General features: G+C 38.3%; 3 protein-coding genes across 3 annotated transcripts; all 3 read right to left on the bottom strand.

Moving 5' to 3' along the window:
- Positions 1-272: 272 nt before the first annotated feature.
- Positions 273-2,965, bottom strand: LOC103425601 (ATP-dependent Clp protease proteolytic subunit 2, mitochondrial-like). Its single transcript, XM_008363694.4, has 2 exons — positions 2,532-2,965; positions 273-974 (listed from the first exon to the last, which is right to left on the bottom strand). Exons 1-2 carry the CDS (start codon positions 2,818-2,820, stop codon positions 550-552), a joined length of 714 nt encoding a protein of 237 aa, XP_008361916.1. The 5' UTR covers positions 2,821-2,965; the 3' UTR covers positions 273-549.
- Positions 2,966-6,328: 3,363 nt separating this feature from the next.
- LOC103403398 (flocculation protein FLO11) lies at positions 6,329-8,296 on the bottom strand. The gene is made up of 2 exons (XM_008342222.4): positions 7,462-8,296; positions 6,329-7,266 (listed from the first exon to the last, which is right to left on the bottom strand). Exons 1-2 carry the CDS (start codon positions 8,026-8,028, stop codon positions 6,547-6,549), a joined length of 1,287 nt encoding a protein of 428 aa, XP_008340444.1. The 5' UTR covers positions 8,029-8,296; the 3' UTR covers positions 6,329-6,546.
- Positions 8,297-17,058: 8,762 nt separating this feature from the next.
- On the bottom strand, positions 17,059-19,844 carry LOC103403397 (cytochrome P450 86B1). Its single transcript, XM_008342221.4, has 2 exons — positions 18,351-19,844; positions 17,059-17,742 (listed from the first exon to the last, which is right to left on the bottom strand). The coding sequence occupies exons 1-2, from the start codon at positions 19,701-19,703 to the stop codon at positions 17,338-17,340; spliced, it is 1,758 nt and encodes a 585-aa protein (XP_008340443.1). The 5' UTR covers positions 19,704-19,844; the 3' UTR covers positions 17,059-17,337.
- Positions 19,845-22,155: the final 2,311 nt, after the last annotated feature.

Raw genomic sequence — 22,155 nt, 5'->3', positions numbered from 1 at the left:
ATACTCTATAATCTATATATATATATATATATATATATATATATTAGTACTTGGGACAAAAACATTAAACCCTTTTTTTTTTAATTTAAATTTGGGAAGATGAGATTGGTCGGGACTCGCTCCGAGAGACGTTTTTATGTGCTGTCTGTGTACGTGGCAAAGACTCTTCATCTTTTACATTTCTTTCTTAATTTCCTCTTCCCCTTTTTTTCTTTCTATTTATAGAAATAGCAAATATGATATATATGCAAAATATGTAGAAGAAAAAAAAATTAAGAAGGGATACAATATTAAGTGGTTTAGAGCGTTTACCCTGCTCCCGCCAATAAAGTTTGTATCAACATTCTTTTTCTCATCACTCAAAAATTGAAGATTATAAGTGATAGTGCTTTTTTTATGAAAATACAGAATTCCAAATGAATGCTAAGGGGAGAAACAATTCATGTTGACTTCCGGGACGGGCCGAAACATGAGAAATATAATTCCGAGGAGTTCAAATGCAAACTAAAAAAGAGAGAGGGTTTCTCACTGAGACCTAAATCTCTGATCCTACTTTGAACTTTTATCCTTTTCTTTGCCTTCATTGGCAACAGCATCAGTCACCAGAGCCATTGGTCTTTCACCAATCACCTCATCAATGATTCCGAATGCCTTTGCCTCTTCTGGGGTCATAAAATTATCCCTGTCCATATTCTTCTCAACTACATCTACTGGTTGCCCCGTATGCTTCGAGTACAACGCATTAAGGGAATCCCAGACACGAACCATCTGCTTCGTGTGAATTGTCATATCTTTTGCTTGTCCGCTGTACCCGCCTGAAGGCTGATGAATCATAACTGAAGCATTTGGGAGAGACCGCCTCTCACCCTTGGCGCCCGCAGCTAAGAGAAGAGAAGCCATTGATGCAGCTTGGCCCAAACAAATGGTACTGATTGGTGACCGAATGTACTGCATCGTATCATAAATTGCAAGACCTGTATGAACTAATACATAATCATCACCGTGTAACAATGCTTGTGAATTTTAACCAAATCGTGCATTGAGTCTCGTCTATTTCTTTATTTATGTATAGAACAAAACATAGCAATACTGTTCAAAAATTAAATCAGAAGCATTGCGTTGTAATAACGTTTGTAGTATAAACTCTTTGACTTTCTGTATTTTATCGGAATAGCTTAAACTAAAACTGATTCCTGCCCACCCCCCCCCCCCCCGCCCCCCCCGGCCCCCCTCCATTTATCCTAATTTCGTGGAGTATGATTTGGAACATCATAATCAAGTATGGCTTTAGCCATGTCTTGTTTCCCCTTCAATTTGTATCTACCTTTTCAGTATGCTTTAGGAGAGCACGTAAGTCTCGGCTCCAAAGCCTTCAGTTTCTAGACGGCAAATTTGAAGATGGATAAAATAATAAAAGAGCTCTGTAGCAGTTATGTGGTTAGTCCTCAGTTTTGGCGACCTTGATTCTTATTGTGAAAGACTAATGGAGCATAGACTTGCATGCTTTTAAGCATGTCAAATATTGAGACACTTCAAGAAACTGAAGAAGTGCAAGACACAACTCTATTCATGGTTGTGATACCTAGTTTTTCTTCTTAACATTCTCGTAAAGTTATGCAGACACAACTTGTCTGGTTGCCAAAACTCTAATTCCATAAGAACCTACATCTACATCTACCTTAACAAAACTCATACAGCATTTTCCTTAAATGTCCAATACATATAATCCCATACAAAGCGATTATGAGGTGGAGGCTAGTGTCAAAAGGGGTAGAAGAAGACCTAGCAAGACTTGGAAAGAGACTTTAAGAAAAGACACAGAGTACTTGGAGGTAACGGAAGACTTGGCACAAAACCGAGCGCAGTAGCGTTCTAGGATACAGCCGAGCCCACTTGGTGGGATAAGGCTTTGTTGTTGTTGTTGTTGTTGTTGTTTGTTGTAAGGATACATCTGTAGTAGCCAAGATAGAGTTCAGATACTATGTAATATTACGGTGAAAAGGACCCATGTCGGAGTGTACAACTACAAAGTGAGTGCCTCAATACTGGTGATATTTCGCGTACATGGTCATACAATGGTAATTTAAAAGGCCTGTTTTGAATGGAGATCCATCATCAACTATTAAGCTACCGTATAATGATTATGCAAGTCAATGACTTGTCTAACAGTTTGATTTTGTGACGGTTTGTAGAATCAAATTCCACTCGACAACTTAATAGATTGTGAAGTCATAAGAAAATCTCAAGGTTCTCCCTGATAATGCTTATGATTTACAATCATCCTTACCGCAAATATCAATTCACTCAACTGGTAATATAACAATAAACAACCACCAAACATATAAAAGGGTAAATCACGTTGTAAATGGACGTCAGAATGGGTTAAAATGAGAAAACAAAACCCTCCATCGCATTTCTGACATGTTCAAATTGCAATCGACAAATAGAAAACCAAAACAATATCTACCAATTAAAGCACGAGAATTTCAGTAAAATAAACAGAAATAAAAGATGGGAAGCGATAAAAGGACCTGCAGTGACGTGACCACCGGGGGAATTGAGGTACATGTGGATGGGCTTGGACGGGTTCTCGGATTCCAAGAAGAGAAGCTGCGCGACGACGACGTGGGAGGTGTCGTCGTTGATGGGGCCGTTGATGCAGATGATCCGCTCCTTGAGGAGGCGGGAGAAGATGTCGTACGCGCGTTCCCCTCTGGAGGAGTGCTCAATGACCATCGGAATCAAGCTGTAGCTGCGCAGAGATGGGGCCCATGGCCTGCTGCTTGCCAGGAGCTTCGCGTTTGAGATTAAGCCTCTCATCGTGAGAGAAACGAGGAGAGGGACTCGCAGATGAGGGATAGGGTTTATGGGTTCAAACTTCAAACGTTTACTCCAAGCTCCAACTGTTTTTCTAGAGAAACAGATACACAGTGAGTGTGTGTGTGTTTTAGGATCTGGGTTGGTTGGGTTGAGATCCTATGTGGTCGGGTTAAGGTTGTGAGTTGTCACCGCTGATGAATTGTTGAATTGGGCTCCTTTAAAGCCCGCCAACACCAGCTCGTAAAATCAGCCCATTAATATATAGTCAATGTCGCCTTACGTAGACAGCTCTTCATCCGGCCCAAATATTGCAAGAAACCAAAAGATTATAGTAAATTGGAGAAAAAATGGAAAATTATTGTTGGCATTTCAAAATCACTCTTCATATGAATTTTTTTTTCTAAATATAGAAATTTTGGAATGTATAATTTGCGATTCTGGTGACCTTGGTGATGGTTCGCCGGATTCCATGGTGGCTACGGTGGCAGCAACTTTCATTTTTTCAGTAGTGGACTTTTTAAATTTTGTCGTTTAATATGGACAAAATTTGTCTTCATGGTATTCAAAGTTTGTCATGATGGTATTCAAAGTTTCAAACTCATAACTTCCAGTATACGGAAGAAAATCAGAAATCCTGTGTCGTTGGAACTGTTCAAGAAATGGGCCCAAAAATAACATTTTCTTGGCTGACTTGTGTAATCCATAGAGTACGAAAATTAACTATAATAAATTTAATAAGTTACCTGCTGAAAATATATATATAGCTCAATACTAACACTATTATTTACCATATATATGTATTTCTAAAATACAGGTCTTCACATTGTGGTGGCCTTAGCAGGGTATGTTGCTTATATTTTTACTAGAAAATAATGGACTGCGCATAGTGCCGGCGTTTATGAAGGGAACTCCGGCCGGTTTCGAGAGAACACTTTGTGGGCAAAGCTTCCGACTAGAGGGTAGAGGTCGCCGGCAAAGTGGGCTTGGTGGAAGTCAGCTTGACGTTTTGGGTCTTCAAAACTCGTAGTTATTGTTGCAAGTTCTTTTTCCATTATACAATGGTTATATTTATTGTATTAAATCAAATCCATACGTGGCTAGTGAATTTGCGAAGACTTACTTTTTGAGCGAGTCTTCTTAGCATTTATCACAAACAAAATTTATCATATGCTAGCTTTGCCTTCACAACATATGTTTGTTTGGACTCAAAATGTCATTTTGGGCCGAGCTCAGAAATATCCTTGGCCCAAAGGTGTTTGTTTAGAATCTTGTCATTGGCCGGCCCTGTTGAGGTTGGCTGAATCTTGCTACGAGGAGGATTATTTCATATAAATGTGAAATAGTCGAATCCTGGTGTAATAAGGAGTCTCAAAGCTAAAGTACTTGGGATTAGGAGATGAACCTGGTTTGTTTAAAGGTTTGGTTTAGAGTCTTATGGAAAGTAGGATTGGCCGAATCCTAACCAGATTAGATTTGGGAGTTCTAATCCTAATACGTTTCTAGTTCGGCCATAGGGGTTCTCACTGCTATAAATAGAGGAGGGAGTGCATCATTCAAGGGTCTCCAATTCAACACATAAACTGCCCTGCGCAAACTCTCGCTCTATGCGCAACCTCTCAACAACCTTGAGATTTTTATTTTCCTTTCTCGCCAACACATCTTCAGTTTGGATAAACATCACTATAAAGGTAACCGATGAACATCTTCAATTTGGATAAACAGCACTGTAGTCGTAGAACCATTCGACCGCGAAGCACCTTCAGTTTGGATAAACAGCACTGCTCCGAGATCGATTGGTTACCTATCCAAGTCTCGGTCAAGAAAGATTTTCGAGTCCTTATTGGCAGAGGTCATCTCATCAATCTTCTTGGCGAAGTGATGTGTTACAGATTATTGGGCTCGGCACACTGAACATCGAGTTGTTTTATGATTGGATATTCACAAGTAAGTTTTAGAGTTTGGCATTTTGACGGTCGAACCACATTTACCATCAAGACATACATCTCTTTTGAGTACTTGTGTCCGTATAGTTTGGTGCCAGTTCAGCATGCTTATACTCTTACGAATATAATCACCGTGCTTTTACTCTTCCGAATATAATCACCGTGATTGAACCTGGCACTGACGATCCATGAATTTCTCAAGATTAGCAGCCTTGTCTTCAGGTTCTAAAACCCCGAAGGCCGAGACGTGTTCCTTCCTCGGCCGCAGTCGCAAGATCAATAAGTCAGCAGCGTGCCCAACGAGACATCAACACATTTTACTTCCTAGCCAAGCTCAGCCGACAAGTTGGCACGCCCCGTACACAATCGAATGACGTAGTTAGCTTATTAATTACTCGACATGCGCACCACGTAGACTTGGTAGTTTTTAGGGTCAACAATGTTACAATTTTGTAGAATTTTTTAATCAAAATATTGTAAATAGTTTTTATTTAAATTGTTTGACAAATTGCCCAGACGTGTGCAAGTTGATTAATGTATAAACTATAACTTAGTTTATGGAAATGTATGGAAACTAAGTTAAGGAAGCCTTCTAATAATTATAATTTTAACCAAAACGCGTAGCTACGCAAAGTTGGCGATAAGAAAAAGAAAACTATGTCAAATGTCAAAGTTTGAAAATAATTGATATACGGTCTTCTCGACGTGCTTTATGGGTGCGTTTGGTACGTGGGACGGGACGGGACGGAACGGGACGAGGCGTTCCGTCCCGCGTTTGGTGCGCCAAAAATGGGTGGAACGGGCTGTTCCACGGGACAGATTTTGAGTGTTTTTGCGTTCCACCTCCCCCCCTGGAACGGGTTTGTTCCACGTTTGTGGAACGCAATGTTTTACCATTTTAAGACAAATATACCCCATGTATTTTTCAAAAATTACACCTTCGTTCCGTCCCGTCCCGTCCCGTTCCGTCCCGTCCCGTCCCGTCCCGTTCCGTTCCGTTCCGTCTGCGTACCAAACGCACCCTATGGGAAACAAATCCACTCCATTTTTGGATGAAATAAAGTGGGACGGCATAGAATACACCAAATCCATTTTCTATTGTCTATATTGTGGATAGACTTCGCAAATTTAAATTAAACATAGTTTATCTTAGCCTTCATTTATATCGATTCTAAACTTGGTTATATTATATGACCTTAATATATGGAAATGAAAAGTGGGCACGTTAATTTGACGAAATATGTAAAAAGTTTGGTTGTTAGAGAATAAGACAAACAGATGTGATTGGCAACTTGGCATGTATACATGTTTGAGTTTGACGGGGTATATCAGGGGCCACAACTTGTCCAACTCCATCCATCCATCCATTTTCCTCTCTACCACCATAGCACATCAATTTTCACGTGACAATCCCAACTGTCAATTAAAATAAAAACCACCAGAAAAGTCGAAATTTTTTTTCTTACAAAAACGATAATATTAGTAAGTTAATATTAGTTGTTAAGGAGAGGAAAATCGATGGGAATTGAAACAGCTTACTAAGCTAATTCAACATTACACAAGAATTTTATGATACATAATACCTTAATGTTTTCAAAATTTTAATTACCACAAGGCACTAAGCAAGGACAAAATGATGAAACAATCAATATTTCATACGTGCCAATAACATATACTTTCAAAATATCACAGTAGTAGATTACTAATTATTGATTTGATTGAACGTTCGCTTCCTTAGTTTTCTTTTACCGCACCTCAAATAGTCCAATTTTTGTGTGCAAATTCATGGAATAATATTCCGGTGATTCCTCTCGAGAAATCCCTCCAAGACGACCTTCTTCTTGCATTCCTCGGAATTCATATCCAAGGCCCGCGGAGTATTAACATTGGAAACGGAATTATGGTGAGGGGATCCAAATCCATCGGCAGCAGTAGCGGCGGCGGCAGCCGCTGATCTTAAGCGTGGGAGGAAGTAAAACCATGCGGACGTACAAAGGATAGCACAAAAACGACCCCATACTAGCATAATAATCAACGTCACCATAATAATAGACATACCAACCAGTGGGGACAAATTCTTCCTATTGGCTCCACTCGACTCTCCCTTTGCCTTTGCCTTCCCCCTATTATTATTTTTCGATCCGGCGTTGTTTGACACGGTTGTCGACCACGACCACGACGAATAATGTTTACTAAAATTGTGTGTCACTGCCGACGGAGTTGCCGGCACTGCCTGTTGAGTTTGGCTTTCGCGAGCGGGGAAAGACACGGAGTGCGACAACACGGCGGTTGTTGTCCGAGTACGAGACTTGGGCGTCCTAGCCTCCTGTACAGCAGGTGAACCGGGTTGGCTTTGGTTGCTAGATGCCCCTTTTCTTCCACCTGATCCTGCACTAGTTGTATTTGTTCTTAGTGAATGAATTTTCCGGCAAAACCGATTTTGACACGTGCCATCCTTAGGGGACTCCAAATGGTTCCTACTTCCGAGGTTGATCGTGTTGGTCTGCAACGGCACAAATAATTAATTTACAACAAAGTTAATTCGCGTAACCAATGGAATAAATTAAAGCACAACAATTACATTAAGCTGGTTTATTTTCTTCCATACAAGTGAGATTGGGGGAGCAAAATCAAACTCTGAACCTCGAATCTAAAGGTCAATATCTACGAGTGAATTAATGAATATAAATTACTATACCTGTGGAGGGTTTTGGGTAACAGTGTTCTGCGGGTCTGAGACGACGGGAGGCGGCTCAGCCTCTTCCCTACTTGGGGTCCCTGGCGGCTCCCCATCGGTGGTGGCCGCAATTACGTCTTCGGAAATAGAGACGAGGTTACCAGACTTTGACTTGGTCTGCAAGCTGGAGAACTTGACCACCTTGCACAGACGTTTCCGTTTGTCGGTGATGGTGGTTAGAGTGGTACCGGAGGTGTCGATGGGCACGGTTTTGGTGGCGGACTTGTTGGTGTGAAACCTCCAACTTGACCAAGAAATCAAATACCAGCTGCGTTGACTAGTATTACCAGTTGAATGTTCACCCTCGATATCAATCTTATGGTTTTCACGATCCTCTCGGATATAATTGGCTTCCTTTCTGATGAGGGGGGCCGACTTTGATCTCCTACTCCGTCTGTGACTAGTTTGCCTAGAAAATCCGAAGCAAGCGAGAAAACAATTTGATTTGGATACGGACGGAGTAGGAGAAGTTGTAGGACTAGGAGTGGGAGTAATGGTTTTCTTTTGGATTTCGGCCATGGAAGTCATGAGATAGAGCAGGAGGGGAAGGCATGGAGATGGATCATGTAGAGAAAGAGAGAGAGGATGGCTTTCAGCTTTGAAGAAAATACCAGGTTTGGTCGCCCCTAGTGCTCGACCTCAATATTTCGATTTTTATATATAATTCACTATTTTTCTAATGAAAATATTGAAATTAATATGTATTAGTCCTTGTATTTTATTCTCATTTTTAATGGTGGCGTTGTTTATGGGTGATTCAGATGTGTAATAATAATAATGGGTTTGGTTATGACTTGAGAAATAGGGATGCATGACTTTTAAGACTTTGATGGATAATTAAGAAAACAAGCCCACAAGTCCTTCCATGTTTTAACCACGTTCGCGCTTCCATCATCTAGCTAGCTTCTTCAATCCACATTAATATTATTCGCCTAATCCTTAATTACATGAGTTTGATTAAGGGGGTGTATTCAATTAAAATTTTGAGAGATTTTAATTCTTTTAATGAATCTAGGGGTATTCAATCAGAAATTAAGTGATTCTCTGAAATTCAATGTGTATTCAATCAGGATTTTAAGATAGTTTATGAAAATCCTTAGAAATCCGGGTGTATTCAATTAGAATTTTAAAGAAGTTTATAACATTCCAGGTGTATTCAATTAGAATTTGATTTTAAAGAATTTGAGAAAGTTGAGGAATTAGAGGGAATTGGAGAGATTTCGTAGTGTATTTTGAGCATCCACAAATCTCACCTCCCCCAAGAGATTTTGAGGGAATTGAATCAAAATTTTACATGAAATCTCTACAAATCAATTAAACTCCATAAAAATACATGGATTTATAAATCCATTAAAATCTCTCAAATTCTCAATTGAATACACCCTCCTAATTTAAACGATAGTAATATTTATTAACTTTATAGAAAAAGATTTACATCATACCCCATATTTGGTTGCAAAGGAAGCTATCGGGTGAGTTACTTAGTTAGATTAACGACAAGTATAAAAAGTCAACTGACCAATTGTCTAGTCATTTGCAATACATCGTGAATTACGCCTTCAATCGTTTGCATCCACTTTCAACTCGCTTCGCGACATGATCACGATATTAGAAGAACCAAATTTCACAATCACCTTTGAGTGGCCTCTTAATGCATATTGTTACTTCGGCATCTCCGCTATATTGTTGTTGTAGTGGTGTGAGTTTAATAGTTGCAACCAATTACTTTATAAGAATCAAATTTATAGTTAGGTCCATTCATTAATTATATTTCATTTTAGTTTGACTTAAATTTAGGGTGGTGCTATCCATCAAGATTCTAAAAAACATTAGACGCTAGTCAGGCAGCAGGTAGAGGCCTAGCGGCTAGCTGGGCGCCTAGATGGCCTAGGCGAATTTATGTAAATTTATTGTATATTTTTGTAAATAAGTGTATATTTACACTTTAAAAAATTATGCTTGTAAGGATAATAAAAAAAATAATAAAATGCAAAAATAGAAATATAATAATACACAAAATACATCCATCCAACAAGTTCAATATTTAAAAAACAGTAAGCATATAATCATAATGAGGAGAATTCTTGGATGATAAACTAAATTCTTTTTGTTCATGATCTTTGCATTGGATTGAACATAGACTAAATTATTTAACTTTGTTGTATCTAGTTTATTTATATTCTTTGTATGTATCCCCTCAAAACTGCTCCAAGTCCTTTCACAATTGGATGAACTTGTAGTCAATCCATTCCTTGCAAATTAGGCACACCATTTCTACAAGTACACCACCATGAAACTAAAAAAATAAAATATTCAAACAATTAATAAAAAATAATAATAAAAACAAACTGCCTAGGAGCCGCCTAGCTCTAGACCAATTTTTCGAAACGATTTGCACTAAATCGGTGTGGGCCTTCACCGCCTAGCGCCTAGGCGGTCTCCTAGTCCGATTTTTAGAACACTGTTATCCATGCACACATTTTTACTTCTCACATATGCGCTCATATTTCGAGCTATCGGATTAAATGAATTAAAGAAGATCAATTGACAAAAACGACATGAGTGTATGTGAGGTAAAAAATAGTGTGTGAATAGCATTACCCTAAATTTATTGTTTTGACAGGTCACCAAGCTTAGCCTAGCAGTGAAGCTGGGTAAAGATAAAAGCAAGAGTAGACAAGTCTAGAGTTCGAAACCCTTAATTGTACAAAAAAATAATTAAAAAAATTTCCATTTTAATGTGAGTGATTCTAATTTTATAAGAATCGGAACTTAAAATTTGTATTCACCAAGAAAGGTAGGTTTGATCAGCCAACAAAAAAAAAAACTTCCAATTTAATGTGAGCGATTCTAATTTTATAAGAATCGGAACTTAAAATTTGTGTTCACTGAGAAAGGTAGGTTTATTCACTTAGCCACTCAGAGCATGTACATATTTATCGACTCTTATATGTACATATTTATCGACTGAATATGAGATAAACAACTTTTCTATATTTATTTAATGGACTCTCTAAACATCTCACTTAATCTGCACGAGAAATTGAGGGATTCCCTCACGGAACTCTAAACTAAATCCGCATTGATTAAATATAGATATGTGATAAGGCGTCCATTAATAGATAAGGCGTCCCTTTCATTTTCGTTATTTGCAACTAATTAATACCCAACATTTTTCAACAATCTAACCCAGTCAAATACTTCATTTTCTTTTACTTTGCATCAATCTTCAAGCCAATGGAAAAATTTAAAGTGTTCTTTGTGGAGCTAAAAATATTCACTAGGCAACATGTGGATTTTTGGATAAAAGATGACAAAAATACCCTTGAGGCATACCGGGATTCCTACGCGCAAGCAGCGGGAAATTATCTTTCAATCAAGTCAAAAGTGTCCAAAAAATGTAACAATTAAAAACCTCTTTCATCAAATCATTTCTATAAGGTATTTCCCAAAACCTATTATTTTCTATTTCATTATTTAGCTAATCAATTAGCTAAATAATATATACCTACCATATCTCCTAAAATCATCCTTAATAGTCAATAAAATCACCCAAATTGATAGTCAAAACCGGCCACCACCATTCCCATCCTCACCTTTCCCATGTTCCTTATTAAAATAGTCATTCATTTTTATAACCACCCATTTATTCTTTTCATATTTAATTAGCCAATAAATTGGCTAATTAAGCATGAAATTGAACCCCACAAAAAACCTTTAGTGGCTGGTTACTTTTATTCAAAATTGGGCAAGGCCTAACTCTATAAATAGGCACCTATTCTCACCAAAAAATCAATTCCAACACTTTGGCAAAAATTCCAAAATTCTCTAAACACTCTTTCTCTCTAAATTCTAACTTTGGCATCGGAGGTTATTCGGCCAAAACCCCCCCATTCATCGTGGGCGTGTGAGGCTCTTGGCCTTAACCTAAGGTGTTAATTGTTTTGTAGGTGCAAAATTGTCCAAGATCAAGGAGGAAGAAATTTGCATCCACATTCTTGCTCTCATTTATTTGACACTTCCTTAAATATGTTAATTAGGTTAAAGCTAGTTCATATTGAATCATGCGCAACCTAATTATTTGTGAGGTTTGCTTGTTTGAAGATTTGGAGATGTTACATGACTTTTACCTAAGCGGCTGTTTGATAATCATTTGTTTTTAGTTTTTACTAATTAATATTGAAGTTGTTCATGGATTAATGAACTAGATATATAGAGGTCTCGTTTGGCAGCTCGGACTGTACTGACTATTTGAGTCGGATAGGATAATTTGTCATCGGATAGTACTGACTATTTAGTCAAGCGTACTGACTATTTAATCGGGCGTTTGGTGCAGTACCGAATTAAAAACTCAATTCATCAAAGATTATCATGTTCATTTACTTCCTCAAAAAGAGATTGAAGAACATTTATGGCACTGAGTTTCACAATTTAAAACTAGCAAGAGAGATGGAAAAAGAGTCAACTTGATTTTGTTTTCAGCGACCCGACTAATTAATACCGACGATTTGGAGTGTATAAGTTATTCGGCGTACGTCGTACAAAATAGGCCAGACCTCATAAATAATCCGGTGCTAATTTAATACGGAATGACACCAAACACCGGATAATATTAAATAGTACTATCCGATGTGTTATCCGGCATGCCAAAACGCCCAGAGAGGCTGTAGTTATAGTAGGTAGCTGGTGTGGCATATTTTGCTTTGGAATTGAATATACACAACCCCAGCGAATTGATATTTTTGAGTTGGCCGACTACATTTATATATCAATAGCTTGTGGCATGAGTTAAGGGTGGCTCCACCTAAACGGGTTGATATAGATAGGTAACTAAGTTTGAGATCGTTTGGACCGAAAACGCTTTTAAATAAAATATTTGTGATTTTCAAAAGCACTTGAAATGATTTTTGCAACAAGCATCAGTTATGTGCTTGTAACTAAAATTGTTTTTATCCATTTTAAAAGAAAAAATTTATTTGAACCCATTTGTTTCATCTCTACACCCAACTTAACAATTTTGTCCAACAAACTCTCAAATTTACCCTTAATAAATAAGAAAAATAAATAAAAATTGGTGTTTTTCTGTCTACACCCAATAACCCTAAACCCACCACACCATTCCACCTCACCATTATTTCCGGCGAATCCAAATCAAACTTCCGCCAAAATTTATCCCCATGTCATCAACAACTGTCAACTCCTTCCATTCTTTTTCTTCTCCTCCCTCGTATCACAACCCTGAGAAGAATATGAACCATCATTTCCTTTTGGTGACATCGGTGGCATCGAACATGACTCTGCACTCCTCCGTCAACACTAATTCACACCCGTCTTTCTTTCCCGATTGATTGGACCCAAGTTCGCATAGAGAAACAAAAAAGAGATCAAAGGAGACCATTAATTGGATTGTTGGAGCTTCAATTGTGTTTGCCCGAAAAAAGGGGTGTCGTGCCTTTGTCGGGGAGCGTGAAAGCCTCCATTTGTGTGTTTCCTGATGGGGTTGGCTGGAGCATATGCAGGTTCCAATTGTTTTGAAATTCTTTCTATTTATTTCAAGGCGCATTTGGAATTTTATTAAATAAGTTTTTAAGTTAGGTGTAAAGATAAGATAAACGGGTTTAAATAAAATTTCTCTTTTAAAATCACTTTCAAACAAGTCATTAAGACATAGCTTGACCATCAAACACAAAGAATGTAGAAAATGCATGCATGCATTACATGGACATGAATTTGAACTTGAGTGAGTATAAGAGAGTATACTCCACTAACTAACACCAGTCATGCTCTCTTAAGGTCTTCATTTGAGGACCTGTGAGGACCAAATGCATATTAACCATAAAATTATATTAGTTTAGATCAAAAGGATTAAAATATTTGACAACTTAATAAAACAAAACCAACTTGTCACATCTCAGTCTCGACTCCGCCGTAGCATGATATTGTCCGCTTTGGGCCCCGGCCACGCCCTCACGATTTTGTTTCTGGGAACTCACACAAGAAGTTCCCAGTGGGTCACCCATCTTGGGAATGCTCTCGTCCGAACTTGCTTAACTTTGGAGTTTCGATGGAATCCGAAGCCAGTGAATTCCCAAAAGGCCTCGTGCTATATGGAGGTGGGCATGTACATATAAGGCACATCATCCCCTATCCGTTGGTCGATGTGGGATGTTACAATCCACCCCCTTAGGGGCCCGACGTCCTCATCGACACACTAGCACTACATGACATAGTGGCTCTGATACCATTCTATCACATCCCAGTCTCGACTCCGCCATAGCACGATATTGTTCGCTTTGGGCCCCAGCCACGCCCTCACGGTTTTGTTTCTGGGAACTCACACGAGAGCTTCCCATTGGGTCATCCATCTTGGGATTGCTCTCACCTGAACTTGCTTAACTTCGGAGTTCCGATGGAATCCGAAGTCAGTGAGTTTCCAAAATGCCTCGTGCTATATGGAGGTGGGTATGTACACATCACCCCCTCTCCGTTGGTCGATGTGGGATGTTATACAATTTATGTCCATAAACTATTGGAAAACTCATTTTGCTTGTTTTGCTTTATTAAGTTGTCAAATATTTTAAGCCTTTTAGATAGAGACTTATATAATCTTATGGCTGACATGTATTTGATCATCCGTCCTCAAAATAAGAACCTTAAAAGAGCAAAACTGAACTAACTCAGTTATATCTAGGTCTGCAACGGAAGTGTTCTATTAACATTTAAACCCTATCAAACATCTAAATTAAGTACTCAAAGCCAAATCATGAACATTTTTCATGCCGCGGCTCTAGTATAATCTTTAGGAGTGATTGGCACATTCACATACAATGAATAATATTCAAAGGACACCGTATTACTCATTTCTTTTAATGTTGCGTGATATTATTTCTCTTTTATCATCGTGTATAGAAAAATTAATTCGATTAGAGACCATTTAATCTCTAATTAATATGAATAAAAAAATTTGAAGTTAAGGAAATTATAGTTATTAGCCGAATGCCACGCGAGCGTGTGGCAATTTTTTTATTTTACATCATATTCCTTATTATTTCTTTGTAATTTTTATTTACGTTTAGTTTGAATTGTTTTTAAATTAAGTTGTTTTATTTTAGGATCTTCATTAGGTTGAAATTTTAAATTTAGTTGTTTTATTTTCATTTCATCCATTTCTGTTCTTCACTCCATTATTCAGATTCTGTTTGTCTATAATTTTCACCTTCAAAATAACAATTAACTCATAAATAACGACAACGAGAAAGGCGGAGAAGCCGGTGGAGGAGGCCTTTATTAATCTATACTTTTAGTTTTCTTGGTCGACAGATAGAAGTGGCTGCACTTCTCCATGATATAGGTCAGTTAGGGTTAACAACCTAACTTTATAGCATATTTTGTGTGCTTGCTTATAAATGGATGCCGGCAGTGGCGAAGCCACGTGAGGGCGAGGAGTGGCGTCCGCCACTCCCCTCGCCGGAAAACACAGCCCCAGCACAGGTTCAGCCCCTCCCCTCCCGAAAAACCCAACCCCTCCATGGCTGTTCTACCTCCGCCACTGTGGTGCACCACAGACCTGTCCTCGGTTCAAGTTCTTGCTTGGGAGGGTCCTAGGGTGTGCGTGTGTATAAGATTGTGGGTATGGATGTTGCTCACGGGTAGAGAGGGAGAGGGTGAGGGCGACTTGAGGGAGAGAGAGCTCGGGGAGCTTCGAAGAAGAGCAGAAGAGGGAGTGAGGGGAGAAAGGAAGAGAGATGAGAAAGGGAGTACGGGAGAAAGGGACAGATATTAGGAGGTGGGCCTTTGGCTCACCAATTAAGACCCCAAAACTATTTTTAATTAGGAGTGGGGTGTGACATCACATGTAGGCTTGTTTGTATTAATACATTACAAACGATAATAGTTGTAACTTGTTTGTATTAATACATTACAAACGACACTTAAATTTTTTACTATATAAAATGATTTTGTTGTCTACATATTTCTTGGAATTTTGTATGCTTTTAAATTTCGCCCCTCCCCTTGAAAATTTCTGGCTTCGCCACTGCCGGTAGCCACCTATGCTTTTGGGCACTTACATATGGGTGGATATGGATTTTAAGGGGAGGATTCATACCGCGAAACACCGCACCCGTTCTTTTTAATGTCTACTTTTATCTTCTTGTTCCATGCATGTAACGTGCTGAAACATGCAATAGTACGTACTTCTATGTGGCTTTCATTCTATTTTTCTTCCTGCATCTTTTCAGCATTGCTTTTATTTTCTTGTTCTGATTCGGCTGGAATGTAGAGATCCCTCAGAGGAAAATTTTTTTGAGAACTTTCTCGATGAGGAGGGCATAGAAGAGACCAAAAAAATCAAGATTATAATGTATCAAGGGAATGGGTGAGCAGGTGGCTGCTCCTCCTGTCACGTTATTTCTTCCTTGTTATGCTTGCAAAAATTTCAATGCATTTGAGTTTGATGCTATAATCTATGTCAGAACTTCATAATGCCGAGAAGTATACTTGCCATGTCTCTTCCCCACATATATAGGAAAATGTTGTATATTTCAACACATGCACTAATATGTGCATCCTCTATTTTCTCCATTGACAGTTTATGCCACTTAATAACGCATTTGAAATTTCATTCTGTTTTCAATATATATGCAGTTCCGATCTTTGTGCAGTCTCCCTTGTAGACATTATTGTGGTTGTTAACCCTTTGCAACTGTTGAGCTCTGATATACAAGCACATAATTTATAGTTAGTATTATATGAGTTATTACTAGTCTAAGTACTGAAGCCTAAGTAATCAATTTTATGAGAACAAGCTCTGCATTTAGGATTCTTTTCTACGATGAGATCTGTGGATGGAAGTTACATCCTATACCAGTTATCCACGGATGGTCAGTCAACTTTCAAACAGGAAAAGCTAAAAACGGAACAGAAAAACCAACTGCAAACCTGCAGGAATGGATGTTTAGGTCATGAGTTGCTCGCCAAACTTGCCTTTACTTTCGCAGTCGACCAGCGAAGCTTTCGTAATTGAAATGCCTTGGAAGTTGAGAAAATTGAAGAAATCCAGTAAGGGCTTGCTGAATTCAGTGTGACCGGCACACAACTAAAAATTTCTCCTGAATTCAAGTGTTTATCAAATGCTTCACGAAACGACCAATAGATTTAGAATCTGTTCTTTTTTACCCATTTATAAGTACCATAGAATGGGGATGGGATAGGGGCCATAGGGCCTAGGGGCAGCTTTGAGGCTAAAGAAGTTAAAATGATGCATGATAATAGCTTTGTCATAGAATGGAGAGATTCTACCATGTGACTGCTATTTTATGACTTTATGTCTATCTCATACATTATGTGAATCACCTGTTTCACTCGGTATTTGCTTATAGAGCGAGATTCATGGTCCGAACACAGCATACATTGGAAAATCAAGTAAGAATAAGATAGCATCTATGCATCAGAGTGGCTACTATATTTGTGCATGGAGTAGTAGTCATGTTTGCAAATTGGTGGTTAAGTATAGCTTTGGTTAGGATTAGCGAGAGAGAGAGAGAGAGAGAGAGAGAGTAACACATTAATTTTATGGATTATTAAAATATTGAAATACATATATGATGATAAAATTCAAATTATGAACAATCCAAGCTTACACAATTACTAGATCGATTATTCAAATGTCTCCTAGCAGGCTAGCCCTACCATCTCACTCTACAGATTTTCAATCATCTTCCCATGTATTTATGTATGGCAATACCACCATTTATCTGTGTACGACAACAATATCATAAATGACAAAAAAGAAGGCCAAACACACTATGTATGTACTATATATTAATATCATATATACTATATATTTAGTAATTTTTTACGCTCAGCACGGTCACGCTTTTGGAGAGTGACCTTCAACCCATGCTTCATGTACATCGTCAGTGCCAGCTTTGGCTCCACCGGATGGTTTTCGACCACCTTGACGCGGTAACAGTAGATGATGGAGGCAGCGACGAACTTCATTTGGTAATAAGCGAAGTCTTTGCCCAAGCACAGGCGAGGACCACCGTTGAAAGCCGTAAATTTGTATGCAGACTCACTCATGAAGCGGCCGTCCGATGATCGTAGCCATCTCTCGGGCTTGTACTCCCGGCAGTCCTTCCCCCAAATCGCCTCCATTCGCCCCATGATGTACATTGCGTATATCACTTTTGTTCCCTTCTTCAATATTGTTCCATCTGGAAATATGTCATCTTCAACGACCTACATATATTCAATTGATCAGTTAAGTTCAACTCAATTAGAAAACTTAATTAATTACCAATCAAATTGCATATTTTATTTTTTGGATTATTATAGTTACAAAGTAGCTAGCTTAGTCTCTGCAATCTTCCTAACACGCAACAATTGTTCCAATGAATATATGTAGACAGAGTTGGCCAATTAAGTAAACCAGAATCTAATAAATTAATTAAGACCCCTCTAGGTAGTCATTGTTGACCAAAATTACGAGCAATGCTATTTTTACACAAATCTAACGCAAGTATTGATATTCTCTAATATAAGTGAGTTCCACATACATTAGTATTTCTTAAAAAGTATGTTAATTTTTTGCATCAAAATAAAATTATTAGAAGTTACATATCAATACATTACAAGATTCATACGAATTGGAGAACAATTTTTATCCCACTATTATATCATGATAAGCTTATAATTATATGATTAGTTGATGAATGTGTGAGGCATGACAAGCCCCCATTACATGCCAGGCATGCATGCACTTAAAAATGGTTAATTTAAGTAAATTACTAATTATAAAACAGAAAATAAATAATTAAAATGCATGTGATTTAATAAATTGAACGTACCTCCTTGTGATCTAGTGGAACTGAAGGGTACAACCTTAGAGCCTCTGATAGAGCTGCATGAAGATACTCCATCTTCTTTATCTCTTCTGGCTTGAATACTACTGCTTCGTCGTCGTCGCCATTATTTTTACTTTCATGATCATGATCGCGATCGGATGATGTTCTTCCGCCCACAATCCGGCATACTTCTTGAAGAATCTTGTGCTCCACCCCCGGATTCTGATGAAGCAGCCAGAAGAACCAGCTCATTGCCACCGATGACGTGTCTCGCCCTGCAAGTATGAAGTTGACACATATATCCCTCAGGAACTTGTCCGAAAACGCCTCCCCCCTCTCGTCTTTCAAACCCATAAAAACCGTTAACAAGTCTGATCTAATATGCTTGTTCTTCTTATCATCATCATTAGAAGCATTAGAATTATTGGTGGCAGAAAGTAGTAGTGCGAGCTCTTTCTTCCTTGTCCGAATGACGTCATCCGCAAACTCGTCCACTTCTCTTATGGACCTCTTGAGCTTCCTCTCTGCACCCAAGTTTAAGTACCTCATGGTCTTCCACAAGCACGTTGGGGTCACAAAGCGCATAAGTGTTGCTTCTGTCGCGTCCTCAAAGGCCTGAGCAAATGGTATTTTGGGTAACCCGGGCTGCAAGCAACCAGGGTCGACCCCAAACGCGATCATGCAAACGTTGTCAAAAGTTAACCTCAAAAGAATGTCTTGGAGGTCGATTGCGGCCGAGTGTTTGATGGAGTCCTCCAAGACGGGCAAAAGCCTAGCGTGGACAAGTTCAAACAACGAATCGGCCGTCAGTTGCCGGAACTTAGCTGAGTGGAACTCGATGCTAGCCGTCTTCCTTTGTCCCTGCCATGTCTCGTCGTCCGCGTTGAATATGCCATCCCCGAGAAGATCTCGAACGTTGTCTCGGAAATAAGGGCCTTTGGGGAAATTGGAGAACTTGGTCTTGAGAAGGTGCTCCAAGTTACGAGGGTCGGAAGTGATGACGCAAAAGAGGCTGCTAAACCAAGGGCCTTGGAATAGAAACGTGCCGTTTTGGCGGTAAAGAACTTGGGAAAGCCACTCATATAGGTTGGTTTGGAGTCCAAGTACCGCAAAAGAGAGAGAGGGTAGCATGCCAAGCACCGGCCAAATGGGTAGGCCATGGTGCTTCTTCTGCCTCAACGAGTGTATGGTAATGAAAACACATAGAGCCAGAAAGAGCTCCAAGATTTGGATGTGGTGAAGGAAAAAGAGTTGCCGGGAAACAAAGATTTCGGCCACGAAAGTCTCGGAGAAGGAGGGGGAGAGGAGGGAGGTGAGATTATTGGTGGGATGAGGTGGGTGAGGAGTGGTGATCATGTTGTTGGAATTAGAGGAGAGCCTATGTGATGAGAGTGTTATGGTTTATTAATATTGGCACAGTCACACTACGATGAAATTTAAATGAATGGTTGGTTTAATTAGGTTGAGGAGTGGCACGGTGGAGGTCATGTGTTATATGGGAGGGGGAAGGTCATGATTCATGATCTGTGTTTTCTTGGCGTGCATGTTTTCTACTTTTTTACCCAATAGGTTTCGGTTTGGTGAGCTGAAATGTATTCTGGGCATCAGACGTAGTTGCCACCCTTTCATTTGAGCCGATTTCTATTTAAGGAACAAAAATAATGTTCTTAATTACCACGTTTGTATCATTTTTCAAATCGGGGACTCACATGTGTTGGCGGATCCTACCTCTATTAAAGAGGTGATATAAATATAGTATAGAAAACGTGGTAAGTGTAGTATTACTCTTTAAGAAATGTTCTTTTAGGGCCTTATGCACAATGTATTTTGAAATCAAATCTTTATGCACCTATTATTGATGGACATGTATTAATAAACCTAACCCTCTTTAACTTTGTTGTCATAAACTTAACAGCTGTCAATCAATAATAAAAGACGCAAATATGTTACACACAAAATTGGTGCATAAGATTTGATTTCACGTATATTAGTGATTCAAAAACTCCATATCCACATTAGGAAATATGCAAAATTTCTTTTTCCATATATGGACTGATTACTAAACTTGAGCTATCTAGGTAGTGTGAATATATATTTATTACTAGCTAGTGTGAATTTGGAGAATATGGTATATATCTCGTCTCTTGAAGACTTGAAGTTTAAAGCAAAGAATGTAGGTCGGTCTGTGTGTTTTGTTTATTAGTGGGATAAGAAATCAAATAAAAAGGTTGGCGCTTTTCCAGTGCGGCCAACGGGAAGATAACTTTTGGTTTTGGAGTGGAGATCATCCAGTGTGGAGGTTGAGAAGTGGATGCGGCAGATAACCTAAGATGCAACTATTTCTAATTTCTACAGTTTTCGTTTCTCAAGTTTCCAATTTTTTCATACTACGTAATTTCTAATTTATTAGTGGGAAAATTGCATACGTATACGCGGGGAAAGCAGACCACTTATATTTCAAAATTGTGTGTTCGATGATGGGTTAGATAACTTATAACTTAACCTAAAATAACATATATTTTGAAAACTAATTTTTATAGTTATAAATATAACTACTAAAACTGGGTTAGGGACTGGTTGATGTAGCTAGGTCGCTTCATCAGCCTTAATCCTAAGAGTAGTTATTTGTAAACTTAAATTTCGTCTGTGGACACCATTTTGTTTAAGAGTAAAAAAGGCTGTTATACTCATATATAAAATTACCAAAAAGAGCTTAGCAATTTTTAAGGAAATTTTTTTTTTTAAATACAAGTAGGATTTTGTAACAAACAACTTGGCAACAAACGACTAAGGAATTTCGCGACTATTCAATTTCACTTTATCATGCTCGTCCAAATTTCACGACTGTTCCTCATATTGCTTTTGGTTATAGTACAAATTTTGCTTCACAAAATAAAGTCACAAGTAGAACAAAAAATTATGCTATCAGCAGGAATTTCCAAATTGAAGAGAAAGCCATTAAACAAGAAAAATGGGTGTAAAAAAATAAAATAAAAATGAGTGTTCAGAGAACAATAAATTAATCAATGGTGACACTGCAGTGGGCTTTAAGGCTAGGGTTTTCGTAACCCAAATGTAAGTACGTACGTGGGTGGACACATATATTTTGGGCTAAATACCATCACAAAGAAAAGTTTGAGGCCCAACGTATTGAATATTGCCAAGGAGCCCGAATAAATCCTATATACTCTCAAATTGTAGTATTGCCAACCGATCATGATCATACTAATGAAATGAAAATATGTTCCTTCCACGAGTCGTTTCTTATTGCCTGCAACAACACTCATACTACAAATACTAATGGTACTGATAATAATAAATGAAAATATGACTTCACTCTTTCATATTCAATTCTTTTAACTAAAACCCTGTATAATTCTTTTCCTAACTAAATTCTGACATAATTCTATTGAGTGATTGCATCATTTTCTCTTTTGTTCTGTAATGTGACCTTTATCTCCTTGACTTCGGTTTAAAAGTCCCAGCAAGATTTTTTCTCCTTTCAAAGATTCACTCCTTATGTTTATCCTTTTGTACGTATTTTTTCAAGGTTTTTTTTTTTTGGAGCTTCCTTCCACACATTTTATATTTTCCGGATTCCTCATAATAGCCCTAATTATTTGTTTGTTAGCTACAATTAATTGTGTACTTAATATGTGAATTAATAACAAAATATATTTTAAACTATGCGTATTAAAAAGGGGGTTAAATGAGAAAAGAAAGGGGTTTGGTAGTATGAAAAACCATATTCCAAACCCGTATTCCACACAGCACGTTTTGGGTTCGATTTTCGGCACTGGTGAGTCAC

The sequence above is a fragment of the Malus domestica genome, chromosome 16 (genome assembly GCF_042453785.1).
Source record: "Malus domestica chromosome 16, GDT2T_hap1".
NCBI lineage: Eukaryota > Viridiplantae > Streptophyta > Magnoliopsida > Rosales > Rosaceae > Malus > Malus domestica.
This window is presented reverse-complemented; position numbering and strand designations above follow the sequence as displayed.

Excerpts from the sequence above, each read along its gene's own strand:
- LOC103425601 (XM_008363694.4), bottom strand. The coding sequence starts at position 2,820 with ATGAGAGGCTTAATCTCAAACGCGAAGCTCCTGGCAAGCAGCAGGCCA. Across the intron at positions 975-2,531 it reads CGGTGGTCACGTCACTGCAG|GTCTTGCAATTTATGATACG; the intron begins GTCCTTTTATCG and ends TAGTTCATACAG.
- LOC103403398 (XM_008342222.4), bottom strand. The coding sequence starts at position 8,028 with ATGACTTCCATGGCCGAAATCCAAAAGAAAACCATTACTCCCACTCCT. Across the intron at positions 7,267-7,461 it reads TTACCCAAAACCCTCCACAG|ACCAACACGATCAACCTCGG; the intron begins GTATAGTAATTT and ends GTGCCGTTGCAG.
- LOC103403397 (XM_008342221.4), bottom strand. The coding sequence starts at position 19,703 with ATGATCACCACTCCTCACCCACCTCATCCCACCAATAATCTCACCTCC. Across the intron at positions 17,743-18,350 it reads TTCCACTAGATCACAAGGAG|GTCGTTGAAGATGACATATT; the intron begins GTACGTTCAATT and ends GAATATATGTAG.